Here is a 25,433-nt window from a genome sequence, read left to right on the forward strand (position 1 = left end):
GAGTTCAACCCAGATAAGTGTGAGGTGGTTCATTTTGGTAGGTCAAATATGATGGCAGAATATAGTATTAATTGGTCCGAGTCCATAGGACACTCAAAGCTACTGCGCAGGTTGACTATGGTTAAGAAGGCATACAGTGCATTGACCTTCATAGGAACCTAGAAAATAGGTGCAGTAGGCCATTCGGCCCTTCAAGCCTGCAATGCCATTCAGTATGATCATGGCTGATCATTCTACTCAGAACCCTGTACCAGCCTTCCCTCCATACCCCCTGATCCCTTTAGCCACAAGGGCCATATCTAACTCCCTCTTAAATATAGCCAATGAACTGGCCTCAACTGTTTCCTGTGGCAGAGAATTCCACAGATTCACCACTCTGTGTGAAGAAGTTTTTCCCTAATCTCAGTCCTAAAAGGCTTTCCCTTTATCCTCAAACTGTGACCCCTCATTCTGGACTTCCCCAACATCGGGAACAATCTTCCTGCATCTAGCCTGCCCAATCCCTTTAGGATTTTATACGTTTCAATAAGATCCCCCCTCAATCTTCTAAATTCCAACAAGTATAAGCCTAGTCGATCCAGTCTTTCATCATATGAAAGTCCTGCCATCCCAGGAATCAATCTGGTGAACCTTCTTTGTACTCCCTCTATGGCAAGAATGTCTTTCCTCAGATTAGGGGACCAAAACTGCACACAATACTCCAGGTGTGGTCTCACCAAGGCCTTGTACAACTGCAGTAGTACCTCCCTGCTCCTGTACTCAAATCCTCTCGCTATGAATGCCAGCATACCATTTGCCTTTTTCACCACCTGCTGTACCTGCATGCCCACTTTCAATGACTGGTGTATAATGACACCTAAGTCTCATTGCACCTCCCCTTTTCCTAATCAGCCACCATTCAGATAATAATCTGTTTTCCTGTTTTTGCCACCAAAGTGGATAACCTCACATTTATCCACATTACATTGCATCTGCCATGAATTTGCCCACTCACCTAACCTATCCAAGTCACCCTGCATCCTCTTAGCATCCTCCTCACAGCTAACACTGCCGCCCAGCTTCGTGTCATCCGCAAACTTGGAGATGCTGCATTTAATTCCCTCATCTAAGTCATTAATATATATTGTAAACTACTGGAGTCCCAGCACTGAGCCTTATGGTACCCCACTAGTCACTGCCTGCCATTCTGAAAAGGTCCCGTTTATTCCAACTCTTTGCTTCCTGTCTGCCAACCAACTCTCTATCCACATCAATACCTTACCCCCAATACCGTGTGCTTTAAGTTTGCACACTAATCTCCTGTGCGCGACCTTGTCAAAAGCCTTTTGAAAATCCAAATATACCACATCCACTGGTTCTCCCCTATCCACTCTACTAGTTACATCCTCAAAAAATTCTATGAGATTTGTCAGACATGATTTTCCTTTCACAAATCCATGCTGACTTTGTCCGATGATTTCACCACTTTCCAAATGTGCTGTTATCACATCTTTGATAACTGACTCTAGCATTTTCCCCACCACCGATGTTAGGCTAACCGGTCTATAATTCCTCAGCTTCTCTCTCCCTCCTTTTTTAAAAAGTGGGGTTACATTAGCCACCCTCCAATCCTCAGGAATTAGTCCAGAATCTAAAGAGTTTTGAAAAATTATCACTAATGCATCCACTATTTCTTGGGCTACTTCCTTAAGTACTCTAGGATGCAGACCATCTGGCCCTGGGGATTTATCTGCCTTTAATCCCTTCAATTTACCTAACACCACTTCCCTACTAACATGCATTTCCCTCAGTTCCCCCATCTCACTGGACCCTCTGTCCCCTACTATTTCCAAAAGATTATTTATGTCCTCCTTGGTGAAGACAGAACAAAAGTAGTTATTCAATTGGTCTGCCATGTCATTGTTCCCCATAACCAATTCACCTGTTTCTGTCTGTAGGGGACCTACATTTGTCTTAACCAATCTTTTTCTTATCACATATCTATAAAAGGTTTTTACAGTCAGTTTTTAATGTTCCCTGCCAGTTTTCTCTCAATCTTTTTTCCCCCTTCCTAATTAACCTCTCTGTCCTCCTCTGCTGGACTCTGAATTTCTTCCAGTCCTCAGGTGAGCCGCTTTTTCTGGCTAATTTGTATGCTTCTTCTTTGGAATTGATACTATCCCTAATTTCCCTTGTCAGCCACAGGTGCACTACCTTCCCTGATTTATTCCTTTGCCAAACTGGGATGAACGATTGCTGTAGTTCATCCATGTGATCTTTAAATGCTTGCCATTGCACATCCACCGTCAACCCTTTAAGTATTTTTACCAATCTATCTTCGCTAATTCACATCTCATACCTTCAAAGGTACCCTTCTTTAAGTTCAGAACCTTTGTTTCTGAATTAACTATGTCATTCTCAATCTTAATGAAGAATTCCACCATATTATGGTCACTCTTACCCAAGGGGCCTCTCACAACAAGATTGCTAATTAACCCTTCCTCATTGCTCAATACCCAGTCTAGAATAGCCTGCTCTTTAGTTGGTTCCTCGACATGTTGGTTCAAAAAACCATCCCGCATACATTCCAAGAAATCCTCTTCCTCAGCACCCTTACCAATTTGGTTCACCCAATCTATATGTAGATTGAAGTCACCCATTATAACTGCTGTTCCTTTATTGTATACATTTCTTATTTCCTGTTTAATGCCATCCCCAACCTCACTACTACTGTTAGGTGGCCTGTACACAACTCCCACCAGCGTCTTCTGCCCATTAGTGTTACGCAGCTCTACCCATATCGATTCCACATCTTCCCGGCTTATGTCTTTCCTTTCTATTGCGTTAATCTCTTCTTTAACCAGCAACGCCACCCCACCTCCCCTTCCTTCATGTCTATCCCTCCTGAATATTGAATATCCCTGAACGTTGAGCTCCCATCCTTGGTCACCCTGGAGCCATGTCTCTGTGATCCCAACTATATCATATTCATTAATAACAATCTGCACTTTTAATTCATCCACCTTGTTACGAATGCTCCTTGCATTGACACACAAAGCCTTCAGGCTTGCTTTTACAACACTCTTAGCCCTTATACAATTATGTTGAAAATGGCCCTTTTTGATTTTTGCCCTGGATTTGCCGGCCTGCCACTTTTACTTTTCACCTTACTAGTTTTTGCTTCTACCCTCACTTTACACCCCTCTGTCTCTCTGCACTTGTTCCCATCCCCCTGTTGTGAACCAACCTCCTCTCTCCTAGTCTCTTTAATTTGATTCCCACCCCCCAACTATTCTAGTTTAAAGTCACCTGAGTAGCCCTTGCAAATCTCCCCGCCAAGATATTGGTCCCCCTAGGATTCAAGTGTAACCCATCCTTTTTGTACAGGTCACACCTGCGCCAAACTCATCAACTGGGAGATTGAGTTCAAGAGCCGAGAGGTAATGTTACAGCTATACAAAACCCTGGTCAGACCCCACTTGGGGTTCAGGTCACCTTACTACAGAAAGGATGTGGAAACCATAGAAAGGGTGCAGAGGAGATTTACAAGGATGTTGCCTGGATTGGGGAGCATGCCTAATGAGAATAGGTTGAGTGAACTCGGCCTTTTCTCCTTAGAGTGACGGAGGATGAGAGGTGACTGGATAGAGGTGTACAAGATGATGAGAGACATTGATCATGTGGATAGTCAGAGGCATTTTCCCCCAGGGCTGAAATGGCTAACACGAGAGGGCACAGCTTTAAAGGTGCTTGGAAGTAGGTACAGAGATATCAGGGGAAAGTTGTTTTTTTTTTAAAAAAAAACAGAGTGGTGAGTGTGTGGAATGGGCTGCTAGTGATGGTGGTGGAGGCAGATACAATAGGGTCTTTTAAGAGACTCCTGGATAGGTACACGGAGCTTAGAAAAATAGAGGACTATGGATAATTTCTAAAATAACTACATGTTTGGAGCAGCATAATGGGCCGAATTGCGCTGTAGGTTTTCTATGCTTCTAAACCAGCTTTCATTCTATCACACTCCCATCAACTACCCACCTCCGCCCCCCCCCGTCAGCTATCAATCATTCACCCACACACTTGGAGCAACTTTGACCAATTAAACCACTGAGCTGCATGTCTTTGTGATTTGGGAGGAAGCTGGAGTGCGCAGATGGAAGGGAAGGAGAACATTCAAACGCCATGTAGATAGCCACAGAGGTTAGGACTGAACTGAGTGGTCACAGCTGAACAGTAGCCCCACTAGCTGCATCAGCATGCCTCCCTGGGACATTATCCTTGTGCTGCCTACCTCAGAGTATTATGGGAATATCTCACCAAAAAAACTCCAGCAATTCATGCTCATCATCAGCTTCTCAAGAGCATTTTGGAATGGCCATAAATGGTGGCCTTGCATAACTGCTCCCACCCTGAAAAAAGATAAATATGTAAAACAACTTTAACCCTTATCTGACCCCTAACAATACAAGAAACTTTCACTGCCAAGTGTCCCAAGTGTTTTCAAAGCCAAAGAAATTATTTTGATGCATTATTGATGATGAGGCCCAAACTGTTGCAGCCAGTGTCTTGTGCACATGCAACAACACACACCGGTGATATTAAACCGGTCTCTGATTATAGTTTGCCACAAGTGAGTGAAAAGAAAGATCAATGAATCTCTTTCCAGTGACTTTGCTTAAAGGAAGCAGTTTATAAAAGATACTGGAAGAACACCACGGCTATGAAGTAGTGCACCATACATCTTTCATGGTTTATCATAACTGAAGCAAATTTAAGCAGGCTTGTCCCATCCAAGAAACTAAATAAAGTGCTCTGCATATGGTCAACCCTAGTCATCTATAAAACTGGTTAAGCTGCATCTGGAGTATTGCATTCAGTTCTGATAGCCCCATTTACAGAAAGGATGCTCAGCATTTGGAGAGGGTGGAAAAGAGATGTGACACTAAAGTTGCACAAGACATTGGTAAGGCCTAATTTGGAGTATTGTGTGGAGTTTAGGGCACCCACCTACAGGAAAGATGTAAATAAGGTTGAAAGAGAAAATTTACAATAATGTTACAGGGACTGGAGGACCCAAGTTTATAAGGAAAAATTGAATGTTAGGACTTCATTCCCTGGAGTGTAGAAGATTGAGGAGTGATGTGATAGAGATATACAAAATTATGAGGGGTATAAATAGGGTAAATGCAAGCAGACTTTTTCCACTGAGGTTGTGTGGCACTATAACTAGAGGTCATGGGTCAAGGATGAAAGGTGAAAATTTTAAGGGGAACACGAGGGGAAATTTCTTAATCAGAGAATCATGAGAGTATGGATTGAGCTGCTAGCGCAAGTGATATATGTGAGCTCAATTTCAAAGTTTCAGAAGTTTGGATAGGTACATGGATTATAGAGGGATGGAGGGCTATGGACCCGGTACAGGTCAATGGGACCTAGGCAATTTAAATGGTTCAGCACAGACTATATGTTCCAAAGGTCCTGCTTCTCTGCTGTACTTTTCTATGACTGAGGTTTATTGGAAAGCATGTTCTATGGGGGAGAGGTTGGACAAACTTGGATTTTATTTTTCCCCCCTGGAACAGCAGAGAGGGGAGGTTTACAAAATAATGAGTGGCATAGATAGCATAGAGAAAGAGCATTTTTTAATCCCAAGGTTGAAATATCTAATACCAGAGAGGTCCTTTAACATCTGCCAGACGATGCTGAGGATGTTTTACAAGTCTGTGGTGGCCAGTGCTATCATGTTTGCTGTTGTGTGCTGGGGCAGCAGGCTGAGGGTAGCAGACACCAACAGAATCAACAAACTCATTCGTAAGGCCAGTGATGTTGTGGGGATAGAACTGGACTCTCTGACGGTGGTGTCTGAAAAGAGGATGCTGTCTAAGTTGCATGCCATCTTGGTCAATGTCTCCCATCCACTACATAATGTACTGGGTGGGCACAGGAGTACATTCAGCCAGAGACTCATTCCTCCGAGATGCAACACAGAGCGTCATAGGAAGTCATTCCTGCCTGTGGCCATCAAACTTTACAACTCCTCCCTTGGAGGGTCAGACACCTTGAGCCAATAGGCTGGTCCTGGACTTATTTCATAATTTACTGGCATAATTTACATATTACTATTTAACTATTTATGGTTTTATTACTATCATTTATGGAGCAACTGTAATGAAAATCCAATTTCCCCCAGGATCAATAAAGTATGACTATGACTATGACGTGCATTTAAGGTGAGAAAGGCAAGTTGAAAGGAGATGTGCAAAGTAAGTGGTAGGCACCTGGAATGCATTCTTAGGGTTGTAGTACAGGCAGATATAACAAAGGTGTTGGAGAGACTTTGAGAAAGGAACATGAATGTGCAGTAAATTGAAGAATATGGACATGGTGCAGGCAGAAGGGGTTAGTTTAGTTCGACATTTGATTACTAGTTTACTTAGTTTGGGACACATTGTGGGCCAAATGGCCTGATCCTATGCTATACTTTTCTACGTTCTATTCGTTAGATAGGTATGCTGGTTTTATTTTATGACACATGAATGATGCTGAAAGATTTACAACTTTGTTTCCATTTATGATGAAACATGAATGATGTACGGTGCACTACGTACTCAGTAGAGCTTACACTGTCCAAACCCACAGCACATCACTAATCACAAAGTTTGTTTGTTGTTTTTTTTTTAAATATCTCACTTTAAATCTAAGAAGCCTCACTTTTATAGCTACAATAGACAGGTTTTACTTCTAAGCAAGTTGTGTAAATGCTGGAAATCCAGAGTAACACATGCAAACTGCTGGAGGAACTCAGCAGTTCAGGCAGCATCTATGGAAGTCGACATTTCAGGTCAAAACCCTTCTTCACGACTCAGGTTCTGCAGCTCTGCTGGCAATTTTAGAGCTGCCCTTTGCTGACACCTGGTCAGCACAAATCAAATCCATGTTTACTGGTCTGGAGAGCTAAAAGGTACAACCTGCAGTTATTTTTCTCTTCAGAACTCCGCAGTAATGAGAAGATTCAACTGTCTATAAAGGTTCATAGTAACTTTACAGCTTACATTTAACATAAATCAGACAATTCTTGATGTGTGAGTATCTTAAGAGGAAGGACTAAAACGATGCATGAAAGTAATGTTTCTCACCATGATTCTTGTTTTTTTGCTGTGTTTCTCCTGAATTAACACTTTCTGTCCTCTCCTGACTCTCATCTTACTTTTTCCTTCTCAGCTGGGAGATGGTTGATGATGTAGCACAATGTAATGGCTGTTCTCTGCGTTTAGGGTGGAGATTATGGGTACATGAACTATTCTTGTTCTTCTCCCCTCCACCAAGCACATGCATTCTCTGAATGTTTGGATATCAGAACACAGATTTCCAATCAGTTCAAAGGTAAATTTAATGTCAGAGAAATGTATCCAATATACATCCTGAAATGCTTTTTCCTTGCTCTACATATCCGAGTTGAGAGACTGGACTTCACTGAAAGTGCACAATAAAGGAGTTAATTATGTCACATATATAAAGAAATCCAACAGGGATATTTAAAGTACAATTAAGGACAGAAAATTTCCCAAATCCTTCAGGGGAAATTTCCTGAATCAGGGAATTTCTTCCAATTTAGATGGATGAACTTATCATTGTTTTGCTGGCTAAGAGTACAGCAGTCCTAGAAATGAACCTAGACTGCCTATAACCACTTTATCAGATTAGCAAACCCAAGATACAACTCATAATTGGCTTAATTCCAACAGAGTGAATTTATAATCCAAAACTGGACAGTACTAGTCTGTGTAATTCTACTCCTCTTGTATTAAGCCACTTTTCATGAAGCCATTCCCAGTTCAATACAGGAAATAGGAGGTCATCACCCCAATTGAATTAATATATTGGGCCAGTTCCAACAAAAGTAACATGAACCCTATAATATCAGGCTAATTTTGAAATCCAACCAAAATAATTATATCACCTACCAACACCTATTGCTCCAGCAAATCAGAGATGGTGTTGCATTCTCATGGCTATTCAGAGAATTACAAACAAAGAATACCATTGTGCTTAAGCAAAAGTAAAATTATGTTTACAGTGCTTGGAAGCAGCTGAGGGTGCTGGGAAGCAGCTGAGTTGCCAAGGTGAGTGTGCTTTAAAAGGAGCGCAGAGCGGGACTCGGGACAGTGTGATCGCAGGACTGTCGCATCAGGAGGAAGAGCAAGGGGCTCAGGAGAGCACTGAGTGCTGGGAAGCAGCTGAGGAGCTGAGGTGAGTGCACTTTAAAAAGAGCGTGGAGGGCAACTGAAGGGTTAAAAAGTGTTGTGTAGTTGATTAGAGGGAGTGAGTACTTGAGATAATTGGCAGGGACAAATAAAAGGAGGGGTAACTGAAGAGCAGCAGCCAGTGTGTGAGTGGCTCAGAGTAGGAGTGGAGCATTGAGGCTTTGGCTCAAGAGGCTTCAGCGAGCAGAGGCTGAGGACGAGCTTGCTCCCAGTGAGGTAAGGCCAGGTAAGTTCCTTTAATTAATTTAATTACCTTAAGAGTAGGTAATGGAGGCAGCAATTAGGGCAGTAGAGTACTCCGTATGCAATTCGTGGGAAGTCAGGGACAGCACAATTGTCCCTGATAACTACACCTGTAAAAGGTGCATCCAGCCGAGTTAGGGAACTGGAGCTGGAGCTGGATGAAATTCGGATCATTCATGAGGCAGAGGCAGAAATAGAAATAGATAGGAGTTTCAGAGAGACAGTCACCCCTAAAAGTCAGGAGGCAGGTAGCTGGGTGACTGTCAGGAGAGAGAAGGGGAATGGACAGAATGAGCAGAGCACCCCTGTGGCCATTCCCATCAACAATAAGTATACTGTTGGTGGGGACGACCTACCAGGGACAAGTTGTAGTGGTCACGTCTCTGGCACCAAGACTGGACCCTCAGCTCAGAAAGGAAGGAGGGAAAAGAGGAGAGCAGTAGTGATAGGGGATTCAATAGTTAGGGGGACAGATAAGAGGTTCTGTGGGAGAGATCGAGCATCCCGGATGGTCTGTTGCCTCCCTGGTGCCAGGGTCCGTGATATTTCACATCGAGTTCTTGGTATTCTCAGGAGGGGGGGGGTGAGCAGCCAGATGTCGTGGTCCATGTAGGGACCAATGATGTGGATAGGAATGGAGGAGGAGGTCTTGTAAAGAGTTTAGGGAGTTAGGTGCAAAGTTGAAGGACAGGACCTCCAGGGTTGCAATCTCAGGATTGCTACCCGTGCCACATGTCAGTGGGGCTAGAAATAGGAAGATAATGCAGCTAAATACGTGGATAAGGAGATGGTGCAGGAGGAGGGCTTCATGTTTCTGGACAATTGGGCTTTGTCCCAGGGAAGATGGGACCTGTTCTGACAGGACGGTTTGCACCTGAACTGGAGGGGGAGCTAACATCCTTGCAGGTAGGTTTGCTATTGATGCTCTGGGGGGTTTAAACTAGATTTTCAGGGGGAGGGGAACCAGAGTGTTAGAGCAGATAGTGAGGTGAAGGAGGATAAAGGTCATGCGAGGACTGCATGTATAGACAGAAATCAAAGGTTTGTATGTGATAGAAATGTTCTCAAGTGTGTCTATTTCAATGCAAGGAGTACTGTAGGGAAGGCAGATGGGCTTAGAGCATGGATTGACATGTGGTATTACGACATTATTGATATTAGTGAGACTTGGTTGCAGGAGGGGCAGGACTGGCAGCTTAATGGTCCGGGGTTCCATTGTTTCAGATGTGATAGAGGGGAAGGGATGAAAGGAGGAGGAGTGGCATTACTAGTCAGGGAAAATATCACAGCTGTGCATAGACAGGACAGCCCGGAGGGTTTGTCTACAGAGGCCATATGGGTGGAGCTGAGGAACAGGAAAGGTGTAACCACACTAATAGGGTTGTATTGTAGACTGCCCAATAGTCAGAATTGGAGGAGCAAATCTGTAGAGAGGTAGCAGACTGATGTAAGAAACAGAAAGTTGTAATAGTAGGGGATTTTAAACTTTCCACCTATTGACTGGGACTCCGACACTGTGAAAGGGCTAGATGGCTTGGAGTTTGACAAATGTGTTCAGGAAAGTTTACTAAATCAATATATTGAGGTACCTACAAGAGAGGATACAATACTTGATCTCCTAATAGGGAACCAGATAGGTCAGATGACAGAAGTATGTGTAGGCAAATATTTTGGATCCAGTAACCATAATATCACTAGTTTCAAGTTCATTATGGATAAGGATAGGTCTGGTCCTCAAGTTGAGGTTCTAAATTGGAGAACGGCTAATTTTGTGGAAATGAGAAAGGATCTAGGAAGAGTGGATAAGGAGAAGTTCTTTTCTGGCAAGGATATGTTCAGTAAGTGAAAGGCCTTCAAAGGCGAAATTTTGAGAGTGCAGAGTTTGCATGTTCCTGCCAGGATTGAAGGCAAAGTTAACAGGTATAGGGAACCTTGGTTTTCAAGGAATATTGGTGATCTGGTTAAGAAAAAGAGAGGTGTATAGCAGGTACAGGCAACAAAGAACAAATAAGGTACTTGAAGAGTATAGAAAATGTGAGAAAATACTAAAGGAGGAAATCAGGAAGGCAAAAAGACGACATAAGGTTGCTTTGGCAGTTGATGTGAAGGTAAACTGGAAGGGTTTCTCCAAGTTTATTAAGAGTAAAAGGATAGTAAGGGACAAAATTGGTCCCCTAGAAGATCAGAGTGGTCATCTATGTGTGGAGCCTCATGAGATGGGGGAAGATCTTAAAGTTTTTTGCATCAGTATTTACTCAGAAAACTGGCATAGCGTATATGGAAGGAAACGAGCAGTAGTGTCATGGAACATATAGAGATTAAAGAGGAGGAGGTGCTTGCTGCCTTGCAGCGAATAAAGGTCGATAAATCTCCCAGGCCTAACATGATATTTCCTCGGACCTTGAGAGACTAGTGTAGAAATTGCTGGGGCCCTCGCAGAAATATTTAGAATGTCCTTAGCCACGGGTGCAGTGCCAGAGGGATTAGAGGGTAGCTCATGTTGTTCTGTTGTTTTAAGAAATGGCTCCAAAAGTAAACTAGGTAATGACAGGCCTGTGAGCCTGACATCAGTAGTAGGTAAATTATTGGAAGGTGTTCTGAGAGATTGGATATACAAGTATTTGGACAGCCAAGGGCTGATTAAGGATAGTCAGCATGGTTTTGTGTGTGGTGTTTAATGGATCTTGTAGAGTTTTTCGAGGAAGTTACCAAGAAAGTTGATGAAAAAGGTTGTGGATGCTGACTACATGGACTTTAGTAAGGCCTTTGACAAGGTCCCACATGGGAGGTTAGTTAAGAAGGTTCAGACACTAGGTATCCATGGAGAGGTTGTAGATTGGATTCGAAGTTGGCTGTGTGGGAGAAGACAGTGGTCGTGGATGATTGCTTCTCAGACTGGAGGCCTGTGACTAGTGGTGTGCCTCAGGGATCTGTGCTGGGACCATTGTTGTTTGTCGTCTATATCAGTGATCTAGATGATAATGTGGTAAATTGGATCAGCAAGTTTGCTGATGACATTAAGATTGGGGGCATTGTGGACAGCGAAGAAGGCTTTCAAAGCTTACAGAGGGATCTGGACCAACTGGAATAATGGCAGATGGAATTTAATGCAGACAAGTGTGAGGTGTTGCATTTTGGAAGGACAAGTCAAGGTAGGACATACACAGTAAATGGTAGGGCACTGAGGAGTGCAGAGGAACAAAGGGATCTGGGAGTTCAGATACATAATTCCCTGAAAGTGGCATCTTAGGTAGACAAGGTTGCAGAGAGGGCTTTTGGCATCCTGGCATTCATAAATCAAAGTACTGAGTATAAGAGTTGGGATGTTATGGTGAGGTTGTATAAGACATTGGTGAGACCAAATTTGGAGTATTGTGTGCAGTTCTGGTCACCTAACTATAGGAAGGATATCAGTATGGTTGAAAGAGTGCAGAGAAGAGTTACTAGGATGTTGCCGGGTCTTCAGGAGTTGAGTCACAGGGAAAGATTGAACAGGTTAGGACTTTATTCTTTGGAGCATAGAAGAATGAGGGGGGATTTGATAGAGGTTTATAAAGTTATGAGGGGTATAGACAGTAAATGCGAGTAGGCTCTTTCCAAGTAAATGCGAGTAGGCTCTTTCCACTTAGATTAGGAGAGATAAATACAAGAGGACATGACTTTAGGGTGAAAGAGGAAAGATTTAGAGGGTACTTCTTCACTCAGTGGTGGGAGTGTGGAACAAGCTGCCATCTGACGTGGTAAATGCGGGCTCACTCTTTAAGTTTTAAGAATAAATTGGATAGATACATGGACGGGAGAGGTCTGGAGGGTTACGGACTGGGTGCAGGTCAATGGGACTGGCAGAATAAAGTTTTGGCACAGACTAGAAGGGCCAAATGGCCTGTTTTCTGTACTGTAGTGTTCTATGGTATAGTTTCGTTTCTCTCTCATAGTGGGTAATACAAAAGCTATGAGAAAAGTACTGATGAGGGCTTTGTGATCTGTTTCCAGTTTAACATATCTAAACCAAGTAGTTTAGCAATCCCTGTATCAGAGGAGCAAAGTGATGTTTGATTAATTGTGCTGGCAATTTATTTTAAATTCAATGTTGATGGAACAATCAGAAAGATGCAAATATTTAGACAATGTTGAGTGTTAGGTGGCATTTATTTTTCCAAGAGAGTACCAATCGGATAAACTGACACCACTTGGTAACAGTACACATCCTACTTCAGTCCAATGTCAAACATGCTCTAGATGAACCGAGTGACATAATCAATGCATAAAACAGCACACCCTGATGCCTTCCCCATTAGCTTGGGGGATTGTAACCAAGCCAGCTTGAAAAAGTCTCTAGATAATTTTTACCAACATATTATTTGTGGAACCAGAGGAGGCAACACACTGGACCACTGTTATACTACCATCGAGTGCTTATTGTGCCATCCCACACTTTGGAAAGTCAGATCATCTGGCTGTACTTCTACTCCAAGTACTGTATAGGCAAAGACTAAAGACCACAGTACTTGTAGTGAGGACCAAGAAGGTACAGACAAGGGAGGCGCAGGAGTGCTTACAGGACTACTTTGAATCAGCGCACCGGACTGTGTTCAGGGATTCATCTTCAAGACTGAATGAGTACACCACAGTTGTCATTGACTTCATTAAATCCCATATGGATCAGTGTGCACCTATGAGAACAATCTGTACATATACAAATCAAAAACCATGGATAAACCAGGAGATTCATAGCTTATAGAGGGTTAGATCTGTGGCAGTCAAGTCTGGCACCCAGATCTGTACAAGAAAATTAGATATGACTTGCAGAGGGATATCTCAAGAGAAAAAGAACAATTCTGAATGAAGTTAGAAGCAGATCAGATGCACATCACCTCTGGCAAGATTTGCAGGCCATTACTTCCTACCAAGCGAAATCCATCATGAATGGTAGTGATGCATTGCTTTCAGATGAGCTCAACAGCTTTTATACTCACTTTGAAGAGGAAAATAAAACTACAGCTATGAGGAACCCTAATCACACAGTGACCCTGTGATCTCTGTCTTGGAGCCAACATCAGATAGTCTTTCAAAAGGGTAAACCCTCGCAAGGTGACAGGACCCAATGGAGTACCTGGTAAGGCTCTGAAAACCTGTGCCGACCCACTGTCAAGTGTGCTCAAAGACATCTTCAATCTCTCATTGCCATCCTTGCAAGTTCCCACCTGCTTCGAAAGGGCAACAATTGTACCAGCACCCAACAAGAGCAGTGTGAGCTGCCTTAACTATCATCCAGTAGCACTCACATCTACAGTGATGAAATGCTTTGAGAGTTTGGTCATGGCTAGAATCAACTCCTGCTTCAGCAAGGACCTAGACCCACTGCAATTTTCCTATCTCCACCATCGGTCTATAGCAGATGCAGTCTCATTGGCTCTTCATGCAGCCTCAGGTCACCTGGATATTACTAATATTTATGTCAGGCTGCTGTTTATGGACTACAGTTCAGCATTTAATACAATCATTCCTACAACTCTGATCAAAAGCTCCAGAACCTGGGCCTCTGTCCCTCACTCTGCAACTGAATCCTTGACTGCCACACTGGAAGACCAGTCTGTGCAGATGGGAAACAACATCTCCACCTTGCTTAAATATCAGCACTAGTGCACCTCAAGGATGTGTGCTTAGCCCACTGCTCTACTCTCTGTACACCCATGACTGTGTGGCTAAACACAGCTCAAATGCCTTCTACAAGTTTGATAAGGACCCAACTATTGATGGGAGATGATAAGAAGCCACACAGGAGCAAGATATATCAACTAGTTGTGTGGCGTCACAGCAACAATCTTGCACTCAATGGCAGTATGATCGAAGAACTGATTGTGGTCTTCAGAAAGGGCAAGTTGAGGGAACACTCACCAGTCCTCAGAAGGATCAGAAGTGAGCAAGTTCCTGGGTGTCAACATCTCGGAGAATCTATACTGGGCCCAACACATCAATGCAGTTACAAAGATGACATGACAGTGGCTATATTTCATTGAGTTTTTGGAGATTTGGTACATCACCAAAGACACTTGCATATTTCTATCAATGCCCCGTGGGGAGCATTCTAACTGGCTACGTCACTATCTGGTATGGGGGAGAGGGGTGGTGCCACAGCACAGGATCGAAATAAGTCGCAGAGAGTTGTAAACTTAGTCAGCTCTATCATGGGCACTAGCCTCCATAGTATCCAGGACATCTTAAAGGATTGATCCCTCAAGGTGGCGGCATCTATTATTAAGGACCCCCATCACCCAGTTATGTTCTCATAGCTACTATCAGGGAGGTGGTACGGGAGCCTGAGAACATACACTGGACAATTCAGGAACAGCTTCTTCCCCTCTGCCATCCAACTTCTGAATGAACATTGAACCCATGAATCACTATTTTAACTTTTATTAGTTTTCACTACTTTTTTTTTAATATACTGTTGCAGTAAAGACAACAATTTCATGCATATGCCAGTGATATTAAGCCCAATTCTGATTTTACTGGGAAACTGGGATTAGCTCCCCGAGGTTAAGATCATGTCACCCAAGAGGCAGATACCAAATGATACCAATGATTTAGCTACATTCTATGCATTTACCTGAACCTGATTTGATCAGTTTGATAAATTGGATAGGAATTTAATACATGTTTCTGTATACCCAACTGTGCTTAATTTTTTTTTCTTTTTCCATTGCTCTTGGTGAGCAAGTGGGGGTGATGAATCTCTTGACTTAGTTTCATTATGTATCACAAATGTTGGAATAGCTTGCTTCAGCTGACTCATTTAGAGTTAAATATTTGTATACTCTCAAGTAGTGAGGTTTACACTTGAATAGCAGTCACATTCTGACATTATAAGCAGCAAATATTGCAGAAGAATTGGAAATCAGCATGAATTCTTTTGGACCAGAATGAGCAGAACATTACTCAGCATTGGCATCAGGAATACCTGGTGGATCTCCAGACCTACTTTACAAATTCAGTGAGGCCATCTAATCCTCCATATGATCCCTTCATCTGAAAGTTTATCATTTTCAGTTTTGCATGCACTTAAATGACTAAGCACCCACAAAACACAAAGATCATGAATTCCAAATATTCTAACCCTTTGAATAAACATGTTCTTCATCTCAGTCCCAAAATTCTTATCATCCTAGTATTACCTATTGTGTTCTACAACTTCCACTCTTTTATCATGTCAGCGATCAGAATGGTGTATTGATTTTGACTAGTGTCCTTCCCTTGGACAACATTGGTGGCGTGGAGAGGGGAGACTTGCAGCATGGGCAACTGCTGGTCTTCCATACAACCTTGCCCAGACCTGTGCCCTAGAAGCCAAGGCACAAATCCATGGTCTCATAAGACTAACGGATGCCTATATTGATTTGTATTGACAGTAATTTGCATAGCCTCCATGAACTGCAATTCAATACTCTGAGGAGTTTGTTTGGAAGTTTATATCCTTTTGTCCACATAAAAGGAGATTTAGATCATGGAGCATTTCTGGATAGTTAGAAAAAAAATCTCTTCATTATCAATCTGAAGAAAATCAGTTATAATTTATATTGGGAAATGGTGCATTCCACAAATCATTGATATCATCCAGAACACACTAATAAGAATGAGAGGTCAATGCATATAGGAGCACCAATCCACTTCTCAAGGTGATTGCAATACTATACAAGTCTCTACTGCTTTTCGAATCCTCTGAAAGAGGTTGTGGTATAAAAAGGAAAGACACAGGGAAAAATACATAATGCTGGTGTCCATTTAATTTTCAATCAAAATAAAATGTGGTCTCATCACTAATACATGGAAGCTAGAGTGCTTAATTTGGGGGGGAAAGTAACAAAAGAAAGTACATAAAGCAATGATAATGCTTCAAACAAGTTACATCCAGCTATCAAAGAAAAGGAGAGCCCAAAAGTAATTAAGGAAATAATTGGCCTTTAGATCAACTTGTGTTATTATTGACAATGATGGTGAAATCATCATCTTTAAAATCTCAAACACAAATTCTAGTAATGCTAGAGATCTTACAAATTCCAATATTATGATTACTTTTTATTGTGTAGATATGGTTTTTCATCTCAATTTTAGGTTTTAAATCGATAATCTGAAACCAAATTCATTTAATATTTTTATGCTAACTAATAATGAGCAAGTTGTTTGCAGAAATCATAAACTTCAGGCTTAAAAGAATTAATATACTCATGAAACTTCGGTTTTGGAATTTGTTCATGCACCTTCTGCCAGACTGATGCTTTCATTCATTTCATGGACACAGGTTTTGCCAGAAGAGCATTTATTGCCCAACTCAGGTTTTCAGTGAGAAGGTAAAAGCCAACTTTCTTGAAATGCCACAGGCCATCTAATGAAACTATGCTCATAATTCATTTGGAGAGAAACTTTCAGGAGTTAACCCTTATAATATTCAAGAAAGAGCATTAGAATCCCAAGTGTGACAAGGAGCCAATTTGAAGGCAGTGATGCTTACACATACCAGCTATCTTCATTTTTCTAGACAGTAGAAGTTGGAGGGGTTGTTCAAATTCACCAAAATGTATTTTGTAGATGTTACATTCTGGAGCCACAATGATGCATTTGTCATGTATTCACAAAGTAACATCATTTCAAGAATCATCAGGAATACAAAGTACTGCAAGAATTGTAAAACATATGGAGTATAAGTTTAGGCCTTTGTCATTTTTCCAACCTCATTTCAGAAAATGTAATTTAAAAAGGATTTGAACAAAAACAAAAAAAAAAATGGTGGCAGCACTCAGGTTGTCAAGCAATGGTGGAGAAAGGGAAAAGTTTTTGGGTCAAGTACTCATCATCAAATCTGGAAACCTGAGAAGACAAGTATGTTTTAAGATGCAGCGAGTTGGAGGATGGAAAGGATGGGGTGCCGACTAGAATTAGCAAGGTAACAATTGTCATTTGATAACTCTTCTCTCTCTACACCCAAGTCTGTGTAGCAAGGCACAGCTCAAATACCATCTATGAATTTAGCTATTGTTGGCAGAATTTCAGATCGTGACAAGGAGGCATACAAGAGTGAGATAGATCAACTGGTTGAGTGGTGTCATAACAACAGCCTTGCACTGATTGTCGATGAGACTAGGGAATTGATTGTGGACTTCAGGAAAGGGAAGTTGAGGGAACAAACACAAATCTTCATCAAGGGATCAGCTGTGCAAAGGGCGAGCAGTTACAAGTTCCAGGGTGTCAACATCTCTGGAGATCTGTCCTGGGCCCAACATAGTGATGCAATTACAAAGGCAGCATGACAGCGGCTATATTTCATGAGGAGTCTGATGAGAATTGGTATGTCACCAAAGACACTCACAAATTTCTACTGATGTACCATGGAGAGCATTCTAACTGGCTGTATCACTCTCTGGTATGGAGGGACCACTCAGCAGAATTGAAAAAGCTGCAGAAAGTTGTAAACTCGGCCATCTCCATCATGGACACTGGCCTCACCGGCATCGAGGAAACCTTCAAAAGGTGATGCCTCAAAAGGGCAGCATCCGCCATTAAGGACCTCCATCACCTAAAACATGCCCTCTTTACATTGCTATAATCGAGGAGGTATAGGAGCCTGAAGACATACTCAACATTTCAGGAACAATTTTCTGGAAAGGCTGCAGATGCTGGAAATTCAAGCAACACACGCAAGATGCTGGAGGAACTCGAGCCAGGCAGCACTGATGGGGGTGGGGAAGTACAGTCGATGTTTTGGACCAAGACCCTGGGCAGGGCTCTGTGCTCATCCTGTTCAGATTACTTAAAATGATCATTAATCCTTATTATCTGAATCATTTTAGTTACAAGTCAATGTGACGTACAAGCTGAAGGTCACTGCTAAATCTATATCCCATGTCTAAGTGCTCTCTACAAGGAGAGATTACTTTAACAATTCTGTAATTTATGAAGTAGTAGCAGCACATAGTAAAGCAGAGAGTGGACCTTTCACTGAAAAAGACAAATAAAAATTGTTCAAAAGAAAATGAATTTTGCTATTACACTCTAGGAACTTGTCATTTTTATTTGTTTTCTGAATAATTTATTTTCCAAAACAATCATTTCGCTTCAATCTCCCTGATGTGTCAGTCAGTCAAAGATGGGATCCTGATTGTCATTGCTGTTCCCTCCCTTAGACTTCACATTCAACATCCTCTGTGGTGCATCATCTGCAATGGGATTCCACTGCCCGACTCCCCCTTCTTCCCTATTCTATAGGCGCCTTTATCTCTGTAGCTCCTGGATCTATTCTTCCAATTCCACCAACCATTCTTTTCTTGGAGCACTTCCTCATGCAACCTTGGGAGGTGAAGCACTACTTTCCTTCTCGGCATCCAGGACCAACCGTCCTTTGGTGAAGCAGCAATTCATTTGTACTTCCTGCAGTTTCTCTTTGTATTCCATTTGGCATCACTACATGGTCTACTTTACACTGGACAAACAGCAGAATCAGAAGGAGGTTTAATATTACTGGTGTGTATATGTAAAAAAAAAGTGTGGTAGTGTTCACACACAAAATGCTGGAGGAATTCAACAGGACAGACAGCATCTAACGGGGGGCAGGGGGAGAAAAAGAGTACAGTTGACATTTCAGCTGGAGACCCTTAAGTGAGATGGTCCAAAGCTGGTGGAGTTAGAGGATTTTTGGAGATTATGTTTATTTGAATTCACTCGCCTCCCTAGGACATCCAGGACATCTTTCAGGAGTGGTCCCTCAAAAAGGTGGCATCCATCATTAAGGACCTCCATCACCCAGGACATGCCCTCTTCTCATGGCTACCATCAGGGAGGAGGTACTGAAGCCTGAAGACTCACACTCAATTATTCAGGAACAGCTTCTTCCCCTCTGCCAATCCAATTTCTGAATAGACATTGAACCCATGAATTCTACTTTTTTAAAAATTTTACAGTATGTACTTATTGCAATTTGGTTTTTATGTATTGCAATGTACTGCAGCATAACTTATTCCAGGATCAACACCTGTGATATTAAACCCAATTCAGATTTCTGATTAAACTCTCATAATTATGGGAAATTTGTGGTGCAAATTGAACAGATGTATTCCATCCATTGGTCTTTTCTGCTTCTGTACTTGAGTGCTTAATGGGGCTATTCTAAAACAGTTTTCTATGCCAAATATTTGTAAAAGGCAAAATAACAGAAGAACAATTCCTTCCTTGACTTTAGTGTTAGCTGACGTTTTACTTTTCTTAAAGTAATGAGATCGGTTGCGGGGATGTGTAGTACTCTCAAACTTAAAAATCTTCACCTTCAGTTTCAAACCCCTCATGGTATTGCCACCATCAACCTGACGAATATCCTCCAAGTATATATTCTAGTATACATTTTTCCTTTTTGGGCTACATTCATTTTTTTGGGCCCTTTACCTCCAGAGTTAATCTATTATTATAGTTACACTTGCCTCTCTAGCTCCAACCTGAACTCTTCTACTCCCTATAAATCCTTCCCTCAAAACTTCTGACAACTTTCCCCTTCAAAGAGCTCCACAAAGACTTCTTTGACGATGCCTGAAACTCACCATTTTCCACTCGCTTTCTTTTCTCCTTTGCTTTTCTTTGAAGTTTGCCACCCGCCAAAATGCCTTTGGATATCTTGTACATAAATCATGAGCGAATTGTTAGCATCTGAAAAACAACTTTTTGTTTGCTTTAAGTGTTGGTCTGTATGAGTTATGCAGCATATGTTGGTAGCAGATGACAGTATCTCAAGTCGAACTCTAGCCTCCTCAAAGTGACAGAGGCATTGTGGGGGTAATATATTCGTATCTACTAGTAGTCACTTTACACTAATGGTTAGTTATTATTTGAGATAGGACTAATTATTTTACACCATTAATACATAATAAAGCGTCAGATTTTTTTAAAAAAACTTAGCTTGTATGCTACAAAATATTCTCATAAAGACTTGGAAGATAAATACTCACTGAGTAAACGCGGCCATGCAATTTATGCAGTATTCGCTTGAACTAGAAATTGATTCTGATAAATAGAAGAATCACGCAATTCTGCCCCTACGCAATTGCATAAGGGGATGATGGTACCGCATATTGATTGGAAGGTTTGACGGCTCCTAATTGAGCCTGTGGAAATCTTTTTACGCGGAGAAAAGCACGTGTTCTACGAAGTATCAGAATAGAGACAAACGGATCAATCACGCCCAGACTGAAGGGCCAATCTTTTGTCATTCTTTGTGTTTAATCATTAAAGAGACTAAGGAAAGCCGTGGGTTAAATCTATTTATGACGTCTGCCACACACTGTCAATTTCGGAAAAGCTTTGGTACTTTTTTTACACTCCCGGGCAATGGCTGATTTTTGACACTCAAGTCACATCAAAGAAGTGATTATGCAAATACCTTTTGGGGAATTATTTAGCAGATAATAAACCTCCTGCCAAGCCGAAAAACAATAGATCAGACTATCTAGCAGTACTTGCCCAAGGCTGGAAGCCTTACGTTTTATTCCCGTAACCTAATTTCACTAATTCTTTTTTCACACATTTTACTTTATTGCTCAGACTCCCGCCCCTCCCCCTCCCCCTCCCCCCAACACCTAATATGCTTTTCGCTTTGTGACCAAAATCTTTTTATAGGAAAATAGATCAAGGAGTTCTTTGATCCGACTATTAGACTTCCGTAATGTCTATAACCTATACATATTATTTATTTAAATGTTGTAAAATCCAAATAGATATGTAACTGGTTAGGTTTTGCTTGGCGATGAACCCACTTAGTTTTGGAAAATGTTTCTATTTCCTAGAAGTTGAATACATATTCTGTATATCATTAGAGATCTGGCCAAAGGTGACCGAGCCATATTGTTTATCCCAGTTAAAACAGGATACAATTGAACAGAAATCTGTGTCCATTTGTAATGTTAAACTGGTAAAGTAGGTGGCTGTTTTTAACAAGTACATGTGAAGGTGGCACTGATAATAATTATGCACATTAGCCTATTGTAGGTGAGGTTAAAGACGTTGGGAGTATTTTTTCACATTAACATTTACACTGAGTTTCACATTCAACTAATTGGCCCATTACGGAAAATGGTTGTTATTAGATCTAATGATGTTAGGTGAAAGGCGAGATGTTTTAAAAATTAGGCATTGTCGACCCTGTTCGAGAAAGCTACCGTTCTTTCTCTGGTCGCACCGCAGTAGTCCAGGTAAGCAGAGGATTAAACTGCAAAACAACACGCTTCATCCCGTATCCTCCAACGGTTTATTGCAACTTTAAGAAGTTAGGAAACAGTATTTTCACTTGATCTTCAGCACTGATTTAAGAATTTTAAAATAAAATTCCCGACCCCTACAAAAAGATAACTTGGATTTCTTTACGTAACTCTATTTATGTCTGGATATTAGAAACTTTAAGAGTGATTCCTGTTAATTCTAGAGTTCGATATTTTCGTTAATCTGTCACTCGGTTTAAGGGCCTTTTATGTAACTTGACAATAAAATCCTATCCCGAATGTAGTGATACCATCTGTTGGATTTTCTAGTTAGTTTTAAATTTCAACTGAGTTTCACTGTTTATTCCCCTCCTTAATTCGAGTTCAATTGTCCAAGCCCACTCTAATTCTCAGAACAGTTTAAACGGCTTTTTCACAGAAGCAGATGCGACAGCCTTTGAACTCCCGAGCTTTTTGGCGTATTTAAATACGCTGAACTCTCGTGATGTGTTGCTCTTGCACTCGAAGCAGCCGTAGAGAGAAGATTGATACCAGATAATAATGAAACGTTTCCCTCTTGGGTATCCGCAGACACGTGCAAATGCAAGGCGATCATCCATAATCTACTGAACATCCTATAGATCGGAAGCAAAGGAGAAGAGGTTTCAGATCCACAGAGAACGTGCCAATTAACAAGGGCAATGGAGAGGTGGAATGAGCGTGTGATCCATAATTCAACAAACTGCTGGACATTGTGGGCGGCTCCGTGAATCACAGACATCAAATATGTTACACGTTTTATTTTAACGGCCTACGCTGTTAAAATTCGTTGATTTTAATTTCCATCACTTTGATTTTTATTACCACCATTATGATAGTTAAGCATAAGAGACCGCAACTAATCTTAATCTAGTTTTAAAATGGTGCACATGTGAGACTCAATTCAAGAGACATAATTTCAAAGATTTATCCAGTAATTTTGAGCAAGTTTGTATGCATTCGTAGAATCTATGTTCGGTGTTTAATAGAATTAAAGGCGTGTTTTACCTTTAACGTATATACTATTAACTAATGATAATCTGAAAATAATGTCTCCAGTTTGGGTTTGCATTTTATTGTATCTCCGTCAGTTTATCGTTTTCCGCTTCTCATGTTTTTTTTTACGTTCTAGGAGCAGTAGGTGAAATGCGTGTTGTGTCTGTTTATAATCTAATAACGAGGAGCTAGTAGAGGCTGCGTGTACAGCTGTTCGCTTTCACACCATTCAATGAGCCACGCACTTGCCAACTTACTTATATGAAAGTTAAACTTTTTTTATTTAAGACAAAAATTGAAAAGGAACTTTGATTTGCAGGCGAGTACATAGCAACAATAAACTTTTGAAATATACAAAATATACATTTTGTGCATGAAATCTTTCTTTTATAATAAATAAAAGTGAACACATGTGTAGATGATCGCCTTAATCCTCCGTGTCGGTTTGTTTTATTCGCCTGATTTTTTTCCCCTTTGGGGTGAAAAAAAAGGCAATTCTTCATCCCCGGAGGTCGAGATAAATAATGCATGAACCCTCCTTCCTTGTGTTTCCCTTCTCTCCCTCTCTGCCTTTGATAAAGCGCTCAACCTAAATTTACACGCTCGTTTTCATTCAAAAAAAGTCTACAAATTATGCAATGACTTCTAACCTTGCCCCGTAGCACAACATCTTTTTCCGTAAATCATATTAGACAGCTGGTGAAGCCGCCTCTTATTCTCGAGATGATAAAGGGGGAGCAGAAAAAGAGAGAGGGGAAAAAAGACCTAGAGAACAAAAGGCATTGTGCAGAACCTGGGAAAATGGACAAAGTGCAGCGAGGAAAGTTTGGTTTGACAGTTCAAATTCCCATAGCCTTCAGCAGAGTTCTCCCTGGGAAGATGGGCAGATGCCCAAGTATGTACCATTGAACCTTTACTTGAAACAGTAGTGAAAATACATTTTCTTTCAAAAATACATGACAAAATCTCAATCCTATATTTCTAATAAGAAGTGTAAACAGCGTATATCCAACTTTTTTTCAGCCAATGGGTATATTGTTTGCAATACAATAGACAGATAGAATTCCCCATCTCGCACACACAGACGCGATATTCGAGTGTTTTAAATAAATTCATGGAATTGTGAAGGGCTTTGCAGAAAGCCAGACTGGCGTTTAGCAGCTGCGTACAGGCTCTCAGATTGCCCGAAGTAGATGTCTTCCGCCTGCCCGGGGCTGCTCGGCGATAAAGTGCACGTATACGAGGAGGACGAAGGCGAACTGAAGCTGTTCCACGACGTGGCCGAAGCCCCGGGGCTGGGGCTACTCAGCCCCGTGTCCAGGTACTGCCTGTCCGGCATTTCGGTGTTGGAGTCACCGCTAGGATCGGCAAGCCGCAGAGCCTCGGTTAGTGCCCAGATGTAGTTGTGGGCGAAGCGCAGCGTCTCGATTTTGGTCAGCTTGGCATCCTCCGGGAATGCGGGCAGCACCTCCCTCAGCGCGTCCAGCGCTCCGTTCAGGTTGTGCATCCTGTTCCTCTCGCGGTTGTTCGCCTTGATACGCCGGCTCTTCTTGATCCTCTGCACCAACTTCTGGCTCCGAGGTTTGCCGCGACCCCGGGTTCGCCTTTTGCAGTCGCTTTTGGCCGCCGACGTGTCTTCGATCTCCTCCTCGGCTGAGCTGAGAGAGCAGGCCGGGGCCGGGCAAGCAAAGTACTTGCCGCTGCCCTGCTCTTTGTAGGGACAGCGATCGGACTGTGGCGACATGGTGCTGAAACCAAAGAAGGAAAATTCGTTCAAAGAGAGTTAAAGCTCACACACACACATACTCGTGAAATTATGCTACGTTTTATTCAATATAAATAAATTATAAACAATGCAAGCCAAACTTACTTTCCGAATAATTGCTGGATAGGGAACAAAAGTCTTAAAAGTGTTAAAACACTGGTTAAATTGCAGTCCAAGTTAAGTTCTGGTTTCTGGGAACAGTTTCCCTTTTTCTCCTATCTGACTTGGTTTTCTTTTAAAAAATATATCTATATAACAGCAATTAAGTTACAATAAGCAGGAATGTTGTGCACCAGCTGACTGGCACGCGACCTGGTGCGGATATCAGCAGTGCTCCAGCGAGCTTGCGGTTAAGCGGCTGTGTGTTTGGCACACGCCGGCCTTTCAGTGCTTTATATAGGCTCGCCGAACAATCGCCGCGGCCCGGGGGCTGCGGCTCGGCGGCTCGCGCTCCCTGCCACTCGCCGCGCGGTCCCATTGTCAGCTGGGGGGGGCCTCCCCCCCTTCTTTTCCCACCCCCAACAAGCCATTGTCACTGGGCTCGCGCTCAGAACCCGACGGCGGCTGGAACGTGCCGCTCATTAATGCGTGAGGGCCTCGGCCAATCAGGGCGCGCCAATCGGCGGCAGCCACGCGCTCGGGAGCCGGTCTCCTTTCATCGGAAAGCTCGAGGTGGGGGAGGTGTTGGTAAGGGGAGGAGGGTCATTAGAGCAGGGAAAGGGGGAGGGGAGGGGAGGATAGAGACTGATGTGTGCATGTGTAGAGAATGGATGGAGAGATAGTGATGCACAATGAGGCACGTTGAGCTACAGGAGGACTACAAGACCCTGTGCACCTGAATAGTTAAAAGTGAGAATATTATGCAGATCTATGTTAAACTAATACACAAAGATAGGAAACGGGTGGAAATAATAGAGT

The 25,433-nt window shown here is 42.1% G+C and overlaps 1 protein-coding gene across 1 annotated transcript; it reads right to left on the reverse strand.

The window, feature by feature from the left end:
- Positions 1 to 23,852: 23,852 nt before the first annotated feature.
- LOC134345977 (neurogenin-2-like) lies at positions 23,853 to 24,685 on the reverse strand. The gene is made up of 2 exons (XM_063047318.1): positions 24,621 to 24,685; positions 23,853 to 24,498 (listed from the first exon to the last, which is right to left on the reverse strand). The coding sequence occupies exon 2, from the start codon at positions 24,492 to 24,494 to the stop codon at positions 23,853 to 23,855; it is 642 nt and encodes a 213-aa protein (XP_062903388.1). The 5' UTR covers positions 24,495 to 24,498; positions 24,621 to 24,685.
- Positions 24,686 to 25,433: the final 748 nt, after the last annotated feature.

The sequence above is a fragment of the Mobula hypostoma genome, chromosome 4 (genome assembly GCF_963921235.1).
Source record: "Mobula hypostoma chromosome 4, sMobHyp1.1, whole genome shotgun sequence".
NCBI lineage: Eukaryota > Metazoa > Chordata > Chondrichthyes > Myliobatiformes > Myliobatidae > Mobula > Mobula hypostoma.

What these genes read in the sequence shown, in the direction of transcription:
- LOC134345977 (XM_063047318.1), bottom strand. Translation starts at nt 24,494, where the DNA reads ATGTCGCCACAGTCCGATCGCTGTCCCTACAAAGAGCAGGGCAGCGGC.